Below are 18258 nucleotides of genomic sequence, written 5' to 3'. Positions count from 1 at the left end.
TGGAACAGCCCTTAACCCCTCACCTCTCAGCACCTCCGACGCTCGCTGGGGGCTGGGGTCCTCTCCGTTCCGGGGAGGACATCCTGCCCTGTCGGCGACGCTCACCACTGGGCCAGTGTCTAAATGCAGCCCGGCTGGAACGGCTGCTCTGGCCTTCTGGGAGGTCAGCAAAACCTCGACCCCTTACACGCCCCCACACCCAGTCTAGCGTGAATCCGGATGGCCCTTGTCACCTCCCCACTCTGCCACCCCCTGCAGGCCATCCCCAGCACTGCCGCTGACCCGCCAGGCGGCTCTGAAGCCCCAGCTCTGGCCCAGGACCGTCCCACAGCTCAGGTCCACTGTCCCTACCCGCTCGTAGGCTCCAGCCACACTGACCTCCCTGGAGCCTAAGACACGGGCACGCCGCATCCTCAGGGCCTTGGCACGGCTGCTCCCTCTGCCTGGAACACGGGCCCCTGGGTGGCCCTCCATCTGCGCGGGCTGCAGCCACCCTGGCCCTCGGTGCGGAGCTGCAGCCCCTCCCCCGTCCCTGCGCCCTGTCCCTAATTCCTTCGCCACAGCAGACCAGCCCTTCCTGCTGGCCGTGTGGTGGCAGTCACTGCCGGCCGTTCATGGCGCTGTCCCCAGTGCCAGGCACAGAGTGAAAACTCAGCAAGTACGTGCCGCCAGGGAGCCCTTCCAGGCTCAGACAAAGGTCTCCTCCTCCGCTGTTGCTGGGCACCCACGCAGTGGGCGTCAGTCAGTGGGTGACGATGGCAGGCAGGCAGGTGCTGACATAGACACAGCCCAACGTCAGCCCTGAGCAGGCCAGGCCCATACATCGCAGGCGGGGAAACTGAGGCTCCAAAGGGGCGTTGAGCCACAACTGCCCCAGAGCCCCTTCCCACAACTTCCCTCTGCTGAGGCCATGCGCTCCTGTGCCCCTTAACAAAATGCCACCGACTGTAACAGCCCGAATGTGCTCCGATCCTGGACGTTCTCAGTAAGAGTGGGGCGCCTGGCCTGGGGGCACCAGCCAGCTTGGCCACCAGCTTGGCAGGTCACCGGGGCAGGGGCAGAAGCCTGAGGGGGCATCTGGGCCACGAGACTGGTCTTCACATCTGCCCACGCCTCTGCTGGGGCTGGGGGGGCTCAGACACCTCGAAGGTGATGGTGCTCAGCCAGGCAGCGAAGGCGCGTCCCCTGAGCCGACACCCCAGGAGTTTACACTCAGAGACGCCTGTCCACAGGCTGCTCGCTGTCCTAGCAAAGGCCTGGCCACGCCCAGACCCCACTGTGGAGGGGGCCTGCCTGCATCATGGCTGGGCTGTGGAGCGAGACCTGTCCCCAGGCTGGGAGGGACCACCACATGGAAACTGCAGGGGCGGCAGGGGACCCGTGTCCCACTCTGTTAGAGCCCACCCCACCCCGGACGAAGCCGGGGGTCACACAGAGACCTTTCTGGAAGGACACACCAGAATCTGGGCCAGTGGCTGCCCCCGTGGGGCCGGCAGGGTGTCAAGGGCCAGGCAGGGGTGAAAGCGAGGGGCGCATCCATCCAATGCTGTGCTCTGGGGAGTGTTTATCAATTTAATACCACATAATACATTTAAAATAAATAATTGTTTTACAAATAGAAGGGTGCTTTTTCCTTGTGGGGGCGCTGGGAAGAGGGAGCTTGGGGGGCCTGGACCAGCCCGAGACCAGTGATGGGGCGAGGGGACCCTGGAGGACCACCGACATGGAGGGAGCCACCAGAGCACCTTTTCTGTTGTTTTAAGAAGTTCTGGAAGAGTAAAAGTTTCCTTCCAGCCCAACTGTCTGTTTTTGTGAAAGGGTAAACTGAGTCTGGAGATGGGGACTGCCCAGCGCCGGGGTCAGCCCTCGGGGCACCGGGGATGCGGCCCTTCCAGCACCTGGTCTCCGCCGGTATTTCCTCAAACCAGAGGCCTGGAGCCTCAGTGCCTGTCCAGGGACCCCATGGGCAGCAGAGCTGGGGCGCGCCAGGGCACATAAATAACCAATAAATACATATAAATAGAGGGGGCCTCTGAGAGACCCCGACAGTCCAGTGCGGGAGGCGATCCTGCCCCACAGCACGGTGGGGACGGCTGAGCCCGGCGGTCACCGCGCCGTCCTAGGCAGGACGCAGGTGCAGCCGACGGGCACACGGATGAACTCCACGTGGAAGGTGAAGGCGCCGGGCACGGGCACGCCCGTGGCGTCCGGGGCGCAGGGCCGGCGGCGCAGCACGAGCAGGCTCTGGTGCAGCGGCACGGAGTTGAGCGCGGCAGTCTCGCGGCCTGTCCTGGTGCTGATGCAGCCCTTGCACAGGCACTCTGCGAAGGCCAGCTTCTGCGGGTAGCGGCTCTCGTCCGTGTCCACGCTGCGGGGACAGACAGGGTGAGTGTCCCGGCCCTCAGAGGGCCTCAGCCAGTGGGCGGTGGGCGGACAGGGGGCCTGTGCAGTCGGTGCACATCCCTTCCCGCCAGCAGCCCGGGCTGCCTGCGAGCTCAGGGATGCTCCCCTGAGACAGCCAAGGGGGTCAGGCTGCAGGGAGGGGGTAGGGCTCCGAGGCTGATGTGGCACGCACCTTGCATGCAGTTGGTGCTCAATAAGTGATGATTGCCCACGTCCACCAATGCCCTCCCAGAGCACAGGAGCCCCCTCCCTACCTCCCCAGTGGATCCAGCCCAACCCCTGCAGGGGCTCGAGTGGGGGCCCCAGGATGTTCCTAGGGGACCCTGGTAGCCGAGGTCTGGGCTGAGGCCTCGGAGACATCAGTGGAAGCAGGAGCTCATCTGATGGAGCCCTGCCCCCCCGGGTCTGTGGGGCTGGCTGGCTGGAGGTCAGGACGATTATCTCATTTCATGGGTCAAAACACTGAGGCACAGAGAGTCTGCAGGAAGCCAGTGCCCAGAGAGGGGAGGGAACGGCTCAATGTCACACAGCGGGAACCCCGGTGCCCAGCGAGCCCCACGGCCCTCACCGATATCTCCAGGGCGAGATGGAGCGCTGGTGGATGTCAGCTTCCAGTACTTCCTCAGGCCCTAGCACCGGGCACTGTGTCTCAGCCAGAGGCCCCTCCTGCCGCCTCCTGCGACCTGTTGCCTCCAGGCTGGACACCAGGGCTACTGGCAAAGCCTGCTCCCACTTGGCAGCTCGAGCCAGCAGGTGTGGGGGGACCTGGCCCGGGGGCAGCTCTTCAGGCGAGTAGCAGCGCGGAGTCCCATGGGTGTGGAGGCTGCCCCAGAGTGGGGGACCGTGGCGGGCCATGCTGGTGGGCAGCCAGAGCAGAAGCAGGAGGCCAGGGAGGATCTGCTGGAATAGGCGGTGGGTGGTCAGGGGGCACCCGGGGAAGGGGTACTTCACTGCCACCCCAGCTTGCCCTGTTCCCTGTGGGAAGAGGGGGTACAGCCCTCTCTCTACAGTTGGGGAAACTGAGGCTCCAAGAGGTTAGCCTCTCAGCTCTAGCTCCTCAGTGCACCAGGCTCCTGGGTCCTGGATGCTTCCTGCCCCTAGATTTGAGGGGCTTCCTTGACCCCATCCCGACATCCTCAGCTTAGGGGTCAGCGAACCGCCACCGCTTCAGGTCCAGGCGGCACCATCCAGGTGGGGGCTGGGGAGAGACAGCGGCTCACCATCGCAGCGGCTGGGCTCGGAGCGGCTGGCACACCTGGCAGCGGTCCTGGGGCGCACCTGGTGGCAGACCTGGTGGCGGACCTGGTGGCGGCTGGCTCATGGCGCCCTTTATACCTCTGGCCACACCTGGGGAAAATCCGGGCAGCGCTTCCTCCTGGGGAAGTGCCCGGCTGTGCTTCCTCCTTCCCGCCCGGCGGTTCTGACTGTCCCCTCCTTCACAGCCCAGGGCAGGCCATGCCCACCCCACCCCAACCCTCCCCGTTACCCTCCCCCCATCACCAGAGGGACCTTATCCAAGGCTGAGCCCCTGCAAAGGGAGCCGTGACCAGGTCCTGCCTGTGTGACATTCGCGAACCTTCTATAAAAGGGTCTCGTCCTGAGGATCCTTCTGCGACTTGCTTTTTTAGGTTTTTGCTGTCTGGACCTGGTGGCCCGGGTAGCTGGGGTGTGGGCTTGCTCATGTCATGTGCTGTGTGGCACTTCTCTGGGGTTGATTCTCCTGTCCTCTGTTGGTGGATGTGTGGTTGGTCCCATGTTTCACCTGAGATGATCCAGATCAAGTGGAGCACAGCGCGCCCTCCTGCCCAGGTGGGGCAGGTTCCGGGAGAGACTCGGGGGCTGCCGGCGAGTGGCTTCGGGTTTCTGTGCTGGGCTTGGTGGCTTTGTTCAACAGAAGCTCAAGCTAGAAAGTCTGAGAGGGAGGGGGTGAGGATGCCTCGGGAACTTTAAAGTGTGGTGCATCCTAAGGAGCTTTATTTAAGGAGGTGCAGGAGCCCCCAGCCTGCCCCCCCACCCCAGAGCTGCTGGCTGGTGGGGGTGCTGGCGGCACCATTGTTGTTCCGAAAAGGAGACAGTTGGGGGCCAGGTCTTGCAAAGTTTCGAATGTCTAGGGTTTGGACGCTGTCCTGGGGAGGGCCTGCTGGGGTCCCCCGGGGGCCTGGCCACATTCCCAGACCCTCCCCGAGGGCATCTGCCCTGGCCCTCTCAAGTCAGAGCCTGAAATGCCCAGCTGAGGAGAGTCTGGGGAGGGAGGGTGGTCAAGGTGCCTTCCAGTCTTTCTTCACCCGCTGGCAGGTGCCAGGACGGACACCATTAAGGCGCCATTCTCTGCATTTGAAGCTGCAAACTCAAGGGACATGAAGACCCCCAAGAGAAGGGGCCGGAGGAGGCAGCGACGCCTGGTCTCCCAGCTCCACTCAGCAGCGTGTGACTCGGGGCCCCAGTGTCTGCACCTGGAAGGGTGCTTCGCTGCTCTCCTGGGAGCAGGTGAGGATGGAAGGAGAGCCTGCCCAGAGGTGGCCTGGAGGAAATGCCGCGGCAGCAGGTGCTGTGTCATGACCGTTTTCTCTACTTCTTCCCATTAGATGTGGATAGATGCATGCAGTCCCCAGGGCTGTTCCTCCCTACAATGGCCCTGCCCATGGCCATCCATCTTCTGCTTGCATACCTCCTGCAATGGGGAGCTCACCCCCTGTATTGGCTTGCTAGGGTTGCCATAACAAACCAGGGGGCTTAAAACAAGAGAAATTTATTGTCTCCCAGTTCTGGAAGCCGGAAGTCAAAAATCAGTGTCAGCAGGGTTGGTCCCTTCTGGGCTCTCTGAGGGAGGATCCTTCCTGCCTCCCTCCTGGCTTCTGGTGGCTGTTGGTGATCCTTGAGGTTCCTTGGCTGGTAGACCCGTCACCCCAACCTCTGCCTCCATGTTCACGTGGCCTCTCCCTGTGCCTGTCCCTCCTTTTCTGTCTTCTGAGGCCATTCACCATTGCGCCTCCTCCAGGATGCCCTCATCTCAAGAGCTTCCCCTTCATCACATCTGCTCAGACCCTCTTCCCAGAGAGGGGCACGCTCTTCACAGGCGCTGGGGCTGGGGCTTCAACAGATCTGGACAAACTTGAGCCCCGACACCCTCCGCTGGGGCGATGGAGAAAAGACCCTCCCTAGGCTGAGCTGAGCCCGGCCTCCCTGTAGGGGCGCGGGGAGCTCAGAAAAACTCCAGTCCCTCCTGTCTCCCCCAACGAAGCAGGTGAGTCCCTCAGGGGCGGGACCGCACCTGCAGCGGACCTGTGTGTCCCCAGCACAGAGCTGCGCCCGGCGCCAAGGGGCTCCATGAGTGTCGCAGAATGCAGGGAAGAGGGACGAGCCCGGATTCCTCCGCGGGTAAAGCGGGGTGACAGTGCCACCCACTCGCGGGGCCATTTGGAGGTCAGTCTGGCAGGGAGGGGAGGGAGGTGCCCGGAGGCAGGAGGAGGGAGGTGCGCGGCCTCACCCTCCTTTGGGCCGGGAGTCCGTGCACGCAGGCTCACGTAGGAATGAAAAGGCCGTGAATGTGTCGCCTGCAGGGGCTGCTGCGGCGTCCCCACCCACGAGAGTGGCGGATGCAGGTCCAGCGCAGCCTGGCCGGTGCCCCGCGGGGTGACCTTCGGCATTCTCCGTGTCCGTTCTCAATAGCCGCGGGTGGGGCCTGGCCCCAGGCTGTGCGCCCACTCTTCCCCGGGCGCGGGGTGCTGTCCCGCGGGCCTGGGAGGACTGCCCGAGGGGCCCGGGGGCTGGGGTCGCGAGGCCGGAAGGACGCAGGGCGGGGGCTGGGCGGTGCCTCATTCCTGCGGCGGCTGAGGCAAGCACAGAAGTCCCGGATTGGGCAAGACTGGAAAGGAGCCACCAGAGGAAGGCCGGAGGGCATCCTGGAGGCAGTGTCCCAGAAGACCCCCGTCCCAGGCCTGGCTGACCACACCCTAAGTCCTGGCCCTGAGAGATGGAGGTGCAAGGAGAGGAGATGGAGATGCAGGAGGAGAGGAGGGGATGCGGGAGGGGGAGATGGACAGAGGGCACAGGCGGAGAGCCAAGGAGACTCCACAAACGCAGAGACAGGCAGATGGAAGGCAGGCAAGAGAGAAAAGGCAGAGGCCAAGGCAGGAAGGCAGAAGCTTGGGGACAAAGGAACAGACGCACCAGGGCCAGTCTCTCTGGGCACCTCTGGTGTGGCCCAGCCTGTGGCTCAGAGTCCTTGCAGCTGCGGCTGGACAGAAGCAGCCCAAGGGGACCTGGCTCTGGGAGGCGGCCTGCAGGAGGGGTTGGCTCCAGGCTCTTCAGGCTCGAGGCTAGTTCTCCCCATCCTCGAGGGAGGCTCGGTGGCAGGACTTAGCCCCCTCATCTGTGAAGCGGGGACGACAATACCATCTCCCCCTTCCCATGGGCATGGCTTCCCGACCCCTGGGCCCCAGCAGCCCTGCCCATGGTCAGTCGATGACACTGCCGGGTGTCCTGTGCTCACAGCACTCTGCACCATCAGGAACGACCTCTCACCTCACCCTTGTCCATGACCCTTCTAGGGCGCTGCCAGGGCAGGGTCCCTGCTTGCTTGCCTGGGGCCTAGGCCAGGGCCTGCGTCTCCTTCAGCCTGAGCTCGCGAGCCCTCCTGCCAAGCAAGGCCAAGCACTGTCCGTGGGTGGGGCTCACGGGCCAGCAGGGGCTACTGTGCTGGTGGAGCCGGCGCTGGGGGCAGCTGGGCAGGTGGAGGCCCAGGCCTCGGGGGGTCAGGTCCCAGCGCAGGAAGTAGATGACAGCGGTGCTGGGCTGGGCGGGGCAGGGTGTCATGTATTCCTTCTTGCTGCTGGAGGTTAGATTCCACATTTGAGTTGGGAAAATTTAAGCCAAAAAAACAAACCCTTTCCCTTTTATTTCCATCCGTTCGAGAGAGAGGGGGATCAGGAGCGGGGCAGGTGGCTGCAGGCTTGAGCACAGCTGGAGCTGGAAGGAGCCTGTGTGGGAAGGGAAGGGGCAGTCTGGGGGTGGGGTGGGGGTCCGCAGCGCAGCAGGCGCTCTGGCTGTGGACGGGCAGGAGCAGCCTATAGGCAGAGCCCCAGTGGAGGCCCTGGCTGCCACGCCCACTCTGGGCATGGTCACCCCATCAGGACCTCAGCCCTCAGCCCTCGGGCTCCCCGGAGGGCCATGACGCATAAGACACTTTCCTCTTCCCAAAGGCCACCAGGCTGGGGAGGGGGCAGAGTTGGCTTGGGGTGTGGCCCTCACCTCTCAGGACAGGCACCTGCCCCAGCCCAGCCCAGGCGCCGCGACCCCAGATGGCAAAGGGAAAGCAGCTAGCTTAAACCCGGCTGGGATGGAGGGGACCCAGGGCGGTGGCTCCAGCCCCGGTGTCAGAGGCCAGGCTGGGGTCAGCTGCTTGGGATAGGAAGGGACCCGTCAGGCCGGCAAGGAGGGCTCAGAGCAGAGACCTGTGCAGTGGGCTCACCTGGGGGCTCCAGCTTTAGAGGGGCAGTCACTGCATGGCTGGCTTGTGGGCCCAGTGGCTTGGGGGCACAGAGTGCAAAGGGACAGGCTAGTACCCAAGTGTCCTGGATTCTGGCTCCATTTATCCTCAAAGGCCACCCACCTGGACACTGGGAGTTCTCTGTGCACCTGGCTTTGACCTGCTGGCAAGTCAGATATGCCTTCAAAAATTGCTGAGACACACGATTGAGGTCACGGTGACGAGAGATGTATTGCGTGTCCTGTGCTGTGGGAGGAGGCGGACGTCAAATGGAAATCAGTCCATGCAGGAGGCCCAGGCCCGTCCCGCGGCGGCAGGCACTCCCTCCCATCTCTCCCGGCCCACGTCGTAATTGCCACGTGGCCTCGGGGCAGAGCGCCCGGCACGCACCCAGGAAGCTGGACGCAGCTTGGCAGGTCACTGCTCAGCGAGAGTGCAGCCTGGTGCTCCTGCCACTGGGCCCTGCAGGGCCGCCCAGAACCAGAGCGGGGGTGCCGGCGTGGGCTGGGGGCATTGGCCCGCGAGTGCTCGTGGAACTCGCTGCACAGTGATCTGAGAGCGGAGGTGCAGGCGTGAGGGGGCTGGCGGCCGACGGGCACTGTGCTGCGAGTTCAATCTCATGGAAGGCGCAAGCCAGCCCCGGGTCTCCCAGCGGAGAGCAAGGGCTGTAGCGGGCGTGCGGGGCCCCGCTCCAACGGCTGACGGCCCATTTCTGCTCTGCAGTGAGATGACAGTGGCCCCGGGCCCGGACCTCTCACAGCGGCCTATCTGCGTGGGGACTGGAGGGTACCTTTAAGGCACTGGGGAACTGGCTGTCGGGCTGGGGTCGGCCTGGCCCGAGGAGTGTCCTTGCTGCCCTCTCCAGCCCAGGGCCCACTGCAGGGAAGGCACCCCGGCTCCCGTGGGAGGACTCCAGAACCCATGCATCCCTGCCAGGCCAGTGCCACACGGAGCGAGACGAGGCGTGGGGCTCCAGGGGCTGGGGCCGGAGGGCAGAGCCATGTGCTGGCAGAACTAAGCGACTCTCAGGGGCCTCCCAGTGGGACCCTGCGTTCTCAGCCTCCCTCAGTCAGGGCCCCTCAAGGCCCGACAGGCACATGCAGATAGCACCACTGGGGCAACACAGCTGCTTATCAAAATATTTTATTTTAGGAGACCCCTCAAAAAAAGACCCTCCACATTAGACAGACGCCCAACAATACCCTTGGCCTTTTTTTTTTTTTGGTCTTTTTCTGTATTTTTTTTCCTTTTTAAATCAACTAAAACAATTTGATGCTTAAAATAAAAGACAGGAAGTATTTCCCAATCAGACTTCAGTCAAGAATATATATATTTTCTGAGCCGGAGCCCGGTGGGGCCAGGAAGAGGCCGCTCAGAAGCACTCGGTGTTCCGGTCCGTTCCTGTCGACAGCGAGGAGGGTGGCGTGGTGTGAACACGACACAGCAGAGGGAGGAAAAGGAGACGGAGGAGGAGGAGCGGCAGGCCAGACGGGGCGTCAGGGCCTGAGAAGTGACGTGGAATTGGTGCCGTGCCCTCGCCGTGCGGCCGGCCTGTCTGCCTGTCCACCTGTCCGGCGGGACTCCTGCTCTGGGAGGGACTGTCGGTCTGGTCGGGAGAAGGCTGGGATTCAGCGTCATCTTCATTGTGTGTGTGTGGCTTCTTTTCCAGCTGAGGAACTTTTTTTTCTTTTTTAATTTTTAAAAAGACTCACAGCCAAGATAAGACATTAACTGCAAAATCCAAAATGGCTGTGCTTACCCTATTATAAAAACAGCTGAGTCTCTCCCCTCGCGGGAACGGCTGGCCTACACCTTCCCGGGAATCTTGGCCCGCTTGCGCGCGATGGCATCCTCCACGGCTTTGAGCTGCTTCAGGAGCTCCTCCCGCCGTGAGAGCGTGCTGGCCTTCCCTGACTTGGTGCCGGTGGCAGTGGTGGCGCCAGCGTCTGAGGCTTTGCCGGGCACACTGGTGACCTTGCTGGAGCTCTTGGACTGCGGTGACAACTGGCGCTTCCTGCAGGGGCAGGAGGTCGTCAGGGGGTTGCAGGGCCCCTCCCCTCTTTGCCATGATCCTCCTGCCAGGCGTGGCAGGCCTAGCTGGGGGCCAGGACCCCAGAAGCTGTGCCTGCCGAGCAGAAGGCAGCCCCTCCCGTGGAGGGACACCTGTCCTAGCCAGTCAGGTGTGGGCCCCACTGCCCCCTGCTCCCCTAGTTCGTGGAGCAGAGACTGGAGGGTGAAGGGGGCCCAGTGTCTGGGGCTCGCCTGGTGATGTGCTAACCTGTTCCTCCTGCTCTGGGCCTCGGATGCGCCCTCGCTTGGCAGTAAGGCAGATTGTCACTGTGGACTCAGGAGGAGCCCCAAGGGCGTGAGGTTCCCCTAGGCCGAACCCCAGCTTGAAGCAGCACTGTGGGCCGAGGGCAGGGGTGTGTGTGGCGCATGGCACAGCTAACCCAGTCCTGTACCCACCCTCCCCTTGACCCCCAGCTACACAGCGTAGGTGCACAGGGACTTGGAGCCCACTTCCTGGGAAAAGGAAACCTAAGCTACTTCCTATGCCCGACAGGAAAGAGCTGCAACCACTTCCCGCCCCACACCCCCTGCCCCTGCCCGCAGCCCATGAGCCGGGTGCCACGGGCCCTTGTGAATTCTCGGGCCGGCTGCTGGGGCAGAGGAAGAAGCAGGCCAGGCCACTCTCCTGCCTCCAGATGTAAGCTGAGTGCCACCTTCCTGCTGTCTCGGGGCCTGCCCCTCGGCTCGTGCTGTAGGCTGGGGCCTCCACCTGGGGAGGGAGGCTCGGCTAGCCCTCCCCGTGGCAGAGGAGCCCATGTGGTGTGCCCAGGACCCAGGCAGGGCACTCACCTGTCTGGTGGGGCCACCAATGCTTTGGAATTCTGTCCTCTCTGCCGCTCTGGCTTTGGGGAGCTGAGTCTTCCACCTGACTTCCGGTCCCGAGAACCTGGGTGACATGGGCCAATAAGACCAGGGTCCCAGTTACACATGGGGCAGCAGCACAGGGGCTGGCGTGCATGGACAGGGATGGGCGGCCTCACTGACACCAGTGACCCTGTTCCACAGAGTCGTGGCAGCTCAGTGCAGCTGCCCCAAGTCACAGGAGGAGGCCAAGGGCAGAGCGGGGGTCAGGGGAGCGTGGACTGTACTGGAAAACCACCCCAGCTGAGGTCAGATCTGGGTTCCAGGTTCCTGAGTCAGCGTCCAACAGGCCACGGAACTCTCACTATCCAAAGGAAACAAAACTCTCTCTCCTTGCTTTGAAGAAACTCATAAGTGTCTTCAAATGGGGAACAAAAAGGCAAGGCAATTTAAAAAGTAAAAGTGAGCCCAGCAATCGGGCGTGTGCGCCACACTGCTGCCGGGTGGCGGGCTCCCTGGGGCAGGCGGAGGCTCTGGGCCCAGGTGGCTGTGCCGGGGGCGGCCCCGGGCCCTGCACCCCCGCCTGCCCCGATCTAAGAAGATGGCTGCGCAAACTGCTTGTTACCGCAGCCGCAAGGCGCTCTGCCTGCCCCGGGCCAGCAGGGCGGTTGCTAGACCATGGGGTCCCCGCGGTCACACTGTTCTCAGAGCGACAGTGAGACACGGCCTGCCCTCTGCACTCTCATCCTCGCACGCCCAGGGTTGGTGCCATCACAAGAGACGGGAACCCGGCCGGCGTCTGCCAGCCAGACATCAACGAGGTTCACAAGACAGAAAGGCTAACGCCGCTCTGCTAACTTCTGTTTGGGAGACATTCTTATTTTTCATAAGAACGTTGTCTGTGGTAAGCACAGTGGTTCACAGTGTTATTTGAAAACAAATATTAAGCAATTTTTGTTAGTTTTAACTTCTAATACCGTAAATATTGACAGATGGAACCCACACGCTAAGTTCCTTGGGGTACTCAATACTTTCTGGGAACAAACGGGGTCCTAGTCCCCGTGGCCTGGAGACCCTGCGGAGGGCTGGAGCTCTGGAGGCGGGGCTCACCTCGGTCTGGGGACACGTTAGCCCGCTTGGCTGGAGGAGGACTCTGCCTGTCCTTGTCGGAAGGCTCGTATCGCTTCCTGCTCGCTTTGTCAGCCGCCTGAAACGACGAAGGAGCACCCTGAGGACGGCTGGGCTGGCCCAGCACCGGGGCGGACACGCACAGCGCAGGGGCGGAGCAGGGGGTCCTCATACCCACGCCGGCTCTCTGCTCCCACAGTCCCTCCTTTGGGGCTCCCCCACGCCCCCGAATGAAGCAGGGCCCATGATTTCAGGGCCTTCACTCTCCGTAGCGAAGGTGTCTTGAGAGATGCTGCGCTCCCTGTGGGGGCCACTAGCCGGGGACGGGGCTCCAGTGGACTTGGCCTCTCCTCCAGTCCCACGGGGCCTTAGGGACATCAACTCGCAGAGGGCAAGTGTGCTCTGCTGTCTGTCCCAGTGCTGCTCTGTGGACTGGCTGGGCCCAGGCACATGGAGAACGGCCGAGGATGCACGTCCTTGGGGACAGGCAGAGCACCCACAGCCCCGGACACTTGATCCCCCAGGACGTGCGATGGGGACTCGTCTACCCCGTGCCCACACATCCCTCTACTTCCCACAAGGCTGTCCACCAGGGCAGGAGGACAAGCAGGGGCGAAGGCACAAAGGCCACTTGCTGGTCCCCACTTGGTCTCAATCTCAGGAGGAAAGTGGCTTCCGGCAGCAGGACGACCCTGAGGCGCTGCGTTCCCCGGGGCTCCCACCAGCAGCGCCCGCGGCCTCACCTTGTTCAACAGTGTCAACTTGATCTCCTTGTGGGCCATGAAGGCGCCCTGCTGGGGCTGCCCGGGGGGCGCCTGCTGGGGGGTCGTGGGCTGCTGGGAGGATTTACCGCCTGCGGAAGGTTTCGAGGATTTGGGCGGTTGTGTAGACGAATCCCTTTTCCGCTTCTCCTCTTTAACACCATCTTCTTTTTTAGACTTTCCTGCCAATGAGAAACGCTCAGTCACCATGACTGTTGCGGCACGACGGCCTCCCGTGTGCCACCTGGAGGAGGGATGAGGTCCCAGCCAAGCACCATGTGTGCAGAGACAGCACTGGGGGCTCCACACACAGCCTCTTTCCACCAAGGGCCACCCTCTCTGGAGCCACTGTACCTTTCTCCTTCTTGGTCTGGGCTGGGGTGGGGGACCGCGAGCTGGCTGAGGACACGGGGCTGGCCAGGTCTGCATACATGTCGTCTGAGTCCACACTGTGCACTGAGCTGCTACTTGACGTGGCGCTGGACACCGAGGAGACGCTGCTCACACTCAGAGACCTGGGCACACACAAGCATGCTTGTGACCACAGGCCTGACTGCAACATGGGACAGGGCTGGAGGCCGCGAAACTGGTGCAGGCTTCTAGGTCCACTTTCCCCAATTCCCACTTTTAAAGTGTAGCCACCAAGCCTGAGATTTCAGGGGGGCTCTGGGTAGTTCATGAAAGGTGCACACAGTGAAGGGACGCCCACGTCACTGAGTCGCGGGCCCCCTTGTACAATGAGCAGCGATGCTGTTTGCGGGGAAGGGCCACACACTAAGCGTGACCCCAAAGTTGGCGAGACAGAACTGAGAGTCTTGGTTAACAATGCACAACAGGAGGAGAGAGCCTCAGCCCACAGGAAGGCCAGACACCAGGCAGACGCCCCAACCCTGCGTGGCTCAGGAGAGCTCGTACGCAGCGCCAAGCTCACAGGTCCTCGGTTCTGTCACAGCTCACGCTACACAAGGACTTGAAAGGCACAAAACTGCTACGTCAGTCTCTTACACTTCCAGGAAACACCAACCACTGCTTCCTAAGGCCATCAGATGCCAGAATGGGGTGGTAGGAACAGAGTCTAATTTTGTTTTTAAAGGTTAGGACTGTAAACCTATTTAGAAAGATTTGGGCAAATGTAAAATATCCGCTCGCTGGAAATGAAGAGAAAGTTTGACTTAAGGAATCTAAGGACTGATTGAATACTGTCATCTTTTTAAACAACAGCAAAATTCTTTTCTCAGATTTTTTTTTAATGGCTGTCCCCTGGCTGCCCTGGGCACCAAGGATAGGGCAGGACCCAGCCCTCATACAGGGACAGGATGGTTGCCTCTGTGCCAGCCTCTCCTGGGCCCGCTGGGCTGAAGCACCTGGCTTCCCCCAGCCTGTCCTGGCGCTCCTGGGACAGACTGCAGCCGGGCAGCTGCCTGCGCTTGGAGCTGCTGGGGAGGCCTGCCAACTATGTGAGCATCAGTCTGTTCTCTTCATCCGACTGGAGACAGCCAGCCCTCGCCAGCAGAAGGCCACAGGCTGCCTGAGGGAGAAGGATGCCATGCTTGAGGTGACCTCTTCCTAGGGTTTCCTGGACCTCACTGGGAGGAAGGAACAGAGGCAGAAGCTAATGGAGCCAGAGAGATGCTGACAATGACCTGGATCTGGAACTAGAGCCGCTGTAGCTGCTGCCACTGCCGCTGCCGCTGATGGTCCGCCTGCAACAGAAGACAAAGGCCCCCACTCACGTCTCTGCAGAGCAGACAGAGGCCCAGCCCCTCCTCAGAACCAGGCTCCCTGCAGGTCTGGCACAGATGTTCAGCAGGGGACCTGTACCGACTTGAAGAGGGGAGGGCTCTACTCTAAGTGCAGCTCTTCTCATCAGCATCCCCGCCCCACCAACGCCTCTGTCCAAGGAAGATTCTAACGTCCAGAGTGCCCGTGTCCCTCACAACTGTGCCTTCTCTCCTCAAGTGGAGCAGTGGGACGGGCTCACACCTCCCATCATGCTCATGGGGGAACTGAGGCTTGGTGAGGTGACCTGGCTGCCAAAGACACACAAGTCAGGGTCAGAACAGTCCCATAGCCTCAGCCGCTTGGCTCGGGAGTGCCCCCCTGACAGCTCTGGCACCAAAGATGTGGAAATCCCCTCGAGGGTCCCCGAGAGCCAGTACGCTCACCTCCGGGGGGGGGTCCTGGCCTGTCGCTCCCTCCTCCTGGCTTCCCGAGGGTCTCCTGGCTTGGCGGGCTCAGGAGCGGGAGCAGTGGTTTTAGGGGCCTGTGGTGGGGCTGGAGGTGGGGCTGGCTTCTTCACCAACTTCTCTCTGTGATAGGAGACGGAGGGAGGGTCAGACGTGGCTGGGCAGCAGAGGAGGCCCTGCTGGCAACCTCAGGGCGTGGCGTCCCATCGTTGGGACGCGAGGTCGGCACAGACACGAGAGGCCATTTCCTGTCAATCCCATGTCACTCTGAGGTCTTGGAGCGTCTCTGCCCAGCACCATCCCGCTTCCCTCTGAAACGCAGGAACAGGAGGTGCCTCTGAAGAGCCCACAGAAGAACTGAGAGCTGGTGCCGTGCTCCCTCAGGAATGTGGCCCCCACACAGCCTCGCTGGAGACCATGTACCTAGGCTGCCCTCGACCTCCTGCCCAGACATGAGGTGGCCCTCTGACGGTGCTGGGTGCGCTCACGTGTGGGAACCACACTGCAGTGAAGAAAATGGCCCCCAGAGCTTCTCTTAGTACTGTTAGCGTGGCAAAAGTATTGTGCAAATTATCTTCATGGCACTGAACTCGTGGCTCAGCTGGAGCACGGCGCACAGCACTGTATGAGAAACCCTGTCAACAAGTGGATGCAGCAGCAAACAGTCGTGGGCAGAATCGAGCCGCTCAGCACAGCATCAGGGTCAGCTGGAGTCTGTGCCGAGAGAGACGCAAAGAAGGAAGCGTGTGCCCATGTGACGTCATCTGTACGAAGTCTGCGCTGGCACAGCCTCTGCAGAGGCTGAGGGGTCCAAACGGCGGGCTCTCACGTCTGTTAGGCCGTTGAACGTTACAACGGAGATGGTGTGGGGCATCGGACATGTCACACCTCGACACCATTTGCTGTCTAACAGTGAGCTGTTCAGGGTTCTCTAAGTGTTTCTGAGGCCTGTTAGCAGATTCCATTCAGGACGAAAAACCCTGCCGTGTAGAGCTTTTCACTGCCTGCCACGCAGGAGGTGCCGGGCTACTTCCTGCTAACCAGTTAACCAACGTGAGAACGAGTCCGAAAGCAGGACCGGCGGTGTGGCAGGAACAGGAGCCAGGCCAGTCTGCGCAGACGTGGGCTGCTTCGGCCCTCCGGTATCAGGGCCACCTTGACCTCCGAGTGCCCTGAAGTGCCCAGGAAGCTGCAGGAGGGGAGGCCACCTTCACTCTGGGGCTGCGACCCAAGGCCTTGCATGCTAGGTGTCATGACGTTCACATAATAAGTTCTAAATGTTTCTAACTTCTCACGTTAGTCGCATCTGTTGAGAAGGATCAATATGACCGGTTCCAGGAGCAGGAAAAAAGGTGCAGGACGAGAGGGAGTCTGGCAGGGCTGCTCCTTTTGTGGGCAAGACACAGCTCCGGGGGGAGCATGGTGGGAAACCACCTCCGACCTGCCTGCGGGCCCTCCACTTGCTCCTAGGAGCACAGCTGTCACCATGTGGCCCTGAGGTCCACAGCGGGCAGTGAGGCCAGGTCTGTGCCCTGTGGCCTTTGCACACCTTCCAAGGGTCCCGTGTGCAGTTCCCACTGGGCTTCTCCCCAGATGAGACATGAGAGGGAGGGAGAAGGCTGGAGGGTGCCAGCTTCCTGAGAGGCTGACAACGAGCACTTACCCTGCTTTCCCGGGAGGCGGGGCTGGCTCCCCCTTGGTTCTGATGGAAGGTCTGTGTGGGGAAGGCGTCGGGGATGGGGATGGGGACGAGGAAAAGGACCGGGACCTAGGGAGGAAACAGAGGCATGAGGAGGGAACATCATGCGGCCTGGTCTGCGCCTAGGAACACTGGGGACACCGCCCCAGATGCACAGAGAGGCCACCACGAGTTTCTACTGATTTGCCTCAGATTTAAAATGGATTTCAGGCAGTCCTTGGTCATTCCCTGAAGTACACCATCAGAGGAGAAAGGAGAGTGCTGGTGGTCCTCCTGGAGGCCGTGGGGCCCAAGGCAAGATGCAAAAGGCACAGGCTCTGCTCTCCATGCTCCTATGAAACTCCTACAAGAGGACACAGCCTGACCTGGCCATGGCAAGACCAAGGGACCGAGGACCAAGCCGGGGAACTGGGCAGATTTGCTCGGGGCTGAGTGGGGACCTGAAGCAGGGGCTGAGGGTGGCTCTGAGCACGACAAGGCAGGCCTGTGAACAGACGTGACAGCGCTAAGAGGTAGGGGCTGGCCCGGGGAGTGTTCCAGCTGAAGGAAACTGTGACGAGCTCCATTTCGACACAAGTTTCAGGTGTCAGCAGGATGGATAAAGAGTGCTGGGAAAGGGCCGTTGGGCTGGGAGGGGTTCCAGGAGGCACGGCCTGGCCAGGCTGCTGACTCCTCTGTACTGGGATTCACGATGACATCACACAGGAGGTAAGCCTTCGAAAGGCTCATGGGTTGGCCGGTTTTTCCCCTACTTAGAATCTGTCATATAAGATTTTCAACATTTTCAGCAAAACTACCACTACAGCTAAAGTAACAGCAGACTCCCGCAGTCACACCGGCTGCGATGTTCAAAGACAGAGCCGCACAGGAGAGACGCCTGTCTCCTCTCCTGTCCTCAGACCCCTTTACTTGGCAGGGGCCGCCGCGGCAGCAGATGGGGAAGAATGCCCAAGCTGACTTCCAGGAAGCTTCTGTAAGACAGTGCAGCATGGTGTCCCCGCCAAGACGTCCTCCTCGGGGTCACTCCCTCCCTGTGCCCGTTCCTCAGAAGGGGCTGCTGCAGAGCCAGTGCCCCCATGCGGGGAGCAGGCAGGGCAGCACTCCTGTCACTGTCCGCAGTGGCCACATACATGCACCCAGGGGCAGCCGCGGCATGGGCCAGGGGAGCGCTCTGCTGAGTGAGCGGACACAGGAACGGTCCTGGTTGGCAGTCAGCGGGGCCCGGAGGGGAGGTGAGCAGTGAAGAGAGTGCTCCATCTTGTGGAAATGGCTAAGAAGCTTAGGATCCAATTGGGAGGCTACTCTGCAGCTGATGAGGGACAGTTTGGGACACAGGGCTGGGTCCCGAGTGGAGCTTCTCAGAGCTGGGTGATGAGGAAGTCGAGCTCCCTCCTTGGGGTACACCCGCAGGGAAGGGCAGCCAGGTTCCTGCCGAATTCCTCCTACTGGCCCCAGAGGCTAGCCCCGTGCTTCACTCAGTGTGAAGGCCTGGCCACCCGTGAAACCGAGCTGGCGGTTCTTTCTCCCGCCATTGAAACCTTGGGCCTCCTCACAGCTGCCCCCAGCCCTGACCTCAGACAACGCCACAGGCCTTTTTCCCAATCTCGCCTAGTGTCACCAACTGCACACATGGAGGACAGACTGGAGGTGACTCCTCACCCCGACTATGACTCCCTAAACCTCCAAATGTCTCAGCGTGGCTCAGGGTTCTTCCCTACGGCT

The 18258-nt window shown here is 61.7% G+C and overlaps 2 protein-coding genes across 4 annotated transcripts in view; both read right to left on the bottom strand.

Annotated features, from left to right (window-relative positions):
* Positions 1-1558: 1558 nt before the first annotated feature.
* Positions 1559-3822, bottom strand: IL17C (interleukin 17C). 2 transcript variants are annotated; one of them, XM_014836598.3, is made up of 3 exons: positions 3624-3757; positions 2972-3300; positions 1559-2368 (listed from the first exon to the last, which is right to left on the bottom strand). In XM_014836598.3, exons 1-3 carry the CDS (start codon positions 3624-3626, stop codon positions 2107-2109), a joined length of 594 nt encoding a protein of 197 aa, XP_014692084.1. In that variant the 5' UTR covers positions 3627-3757; the 3' UTR covers positions 1559-2106. The 2 variants fall into 2 exon arrangements, with proteins under 2 accessions (XP_014692084.1, XP_014692083.1); XM_014836597.3 differs by having other exon boundaries at positions 1963-2368; positions 2972-3303; positions 3624-3822.
* Positions 3823-9018: 5196 nt separating this feature from the next.
* The window catches only part of ZC3H18 (zinc finger CCCH-type containing 18), a 60604-nt gene continuing 51364 nt past the window's right edge, over positions 9019-18258 (bottom strand). For both annotated transcript variants that reach the window (XM_044761041.2, XM_044761039.2), the window contains 8 exons: positions 16501-16605; positions 14817-14960; positions 14295-14354; positions 13006-13166; positions 12634-12833; positions 11873-11969; positions 10751-10847; positions 9019-9905 (listed from right to left, as the gene is read on the bottom strand). In XM_044761041.2, the coding sequence (XP_044616976.1) occupies positions 9698-9905; positions 10751-10847; positions 11873-11969; positions 12634-12833; positions 13006-13166; positions 14295-14354; positions 14817-14960; positions 16501-16605 (1072 nt within the window). In that variant the 3' untranslated portion in view covers positions 9019-9697. The remainder of the gene's footprint in view (positions 9906-10750; positions 10848-11872; positions 11970-12633; positions 12834-13005; positions 13167-14294; positions 14355-14816; positions 14961-16500; positions 16606-18258) is intronic.

The sequence above is a fragment of the Equus asinus genome, chromosome 28 (assembly GCF_041296235.1).
Source record: "Equus asinus isolate D_3611 breed Donkey chromosome 28, EquAss-T2T_v2, whole genome shotgun sequence".
NCBI lineage: Eukaryota > Metazoa > Chordata > Mammalia > Perissodactyla > Equidae > Equus > Equus asinus.
The sequence above is the reverse complement of the archived record's forward strand: the minus strand, read 5'-3'. Positions and strand labels throughout refer to the sequence as shown.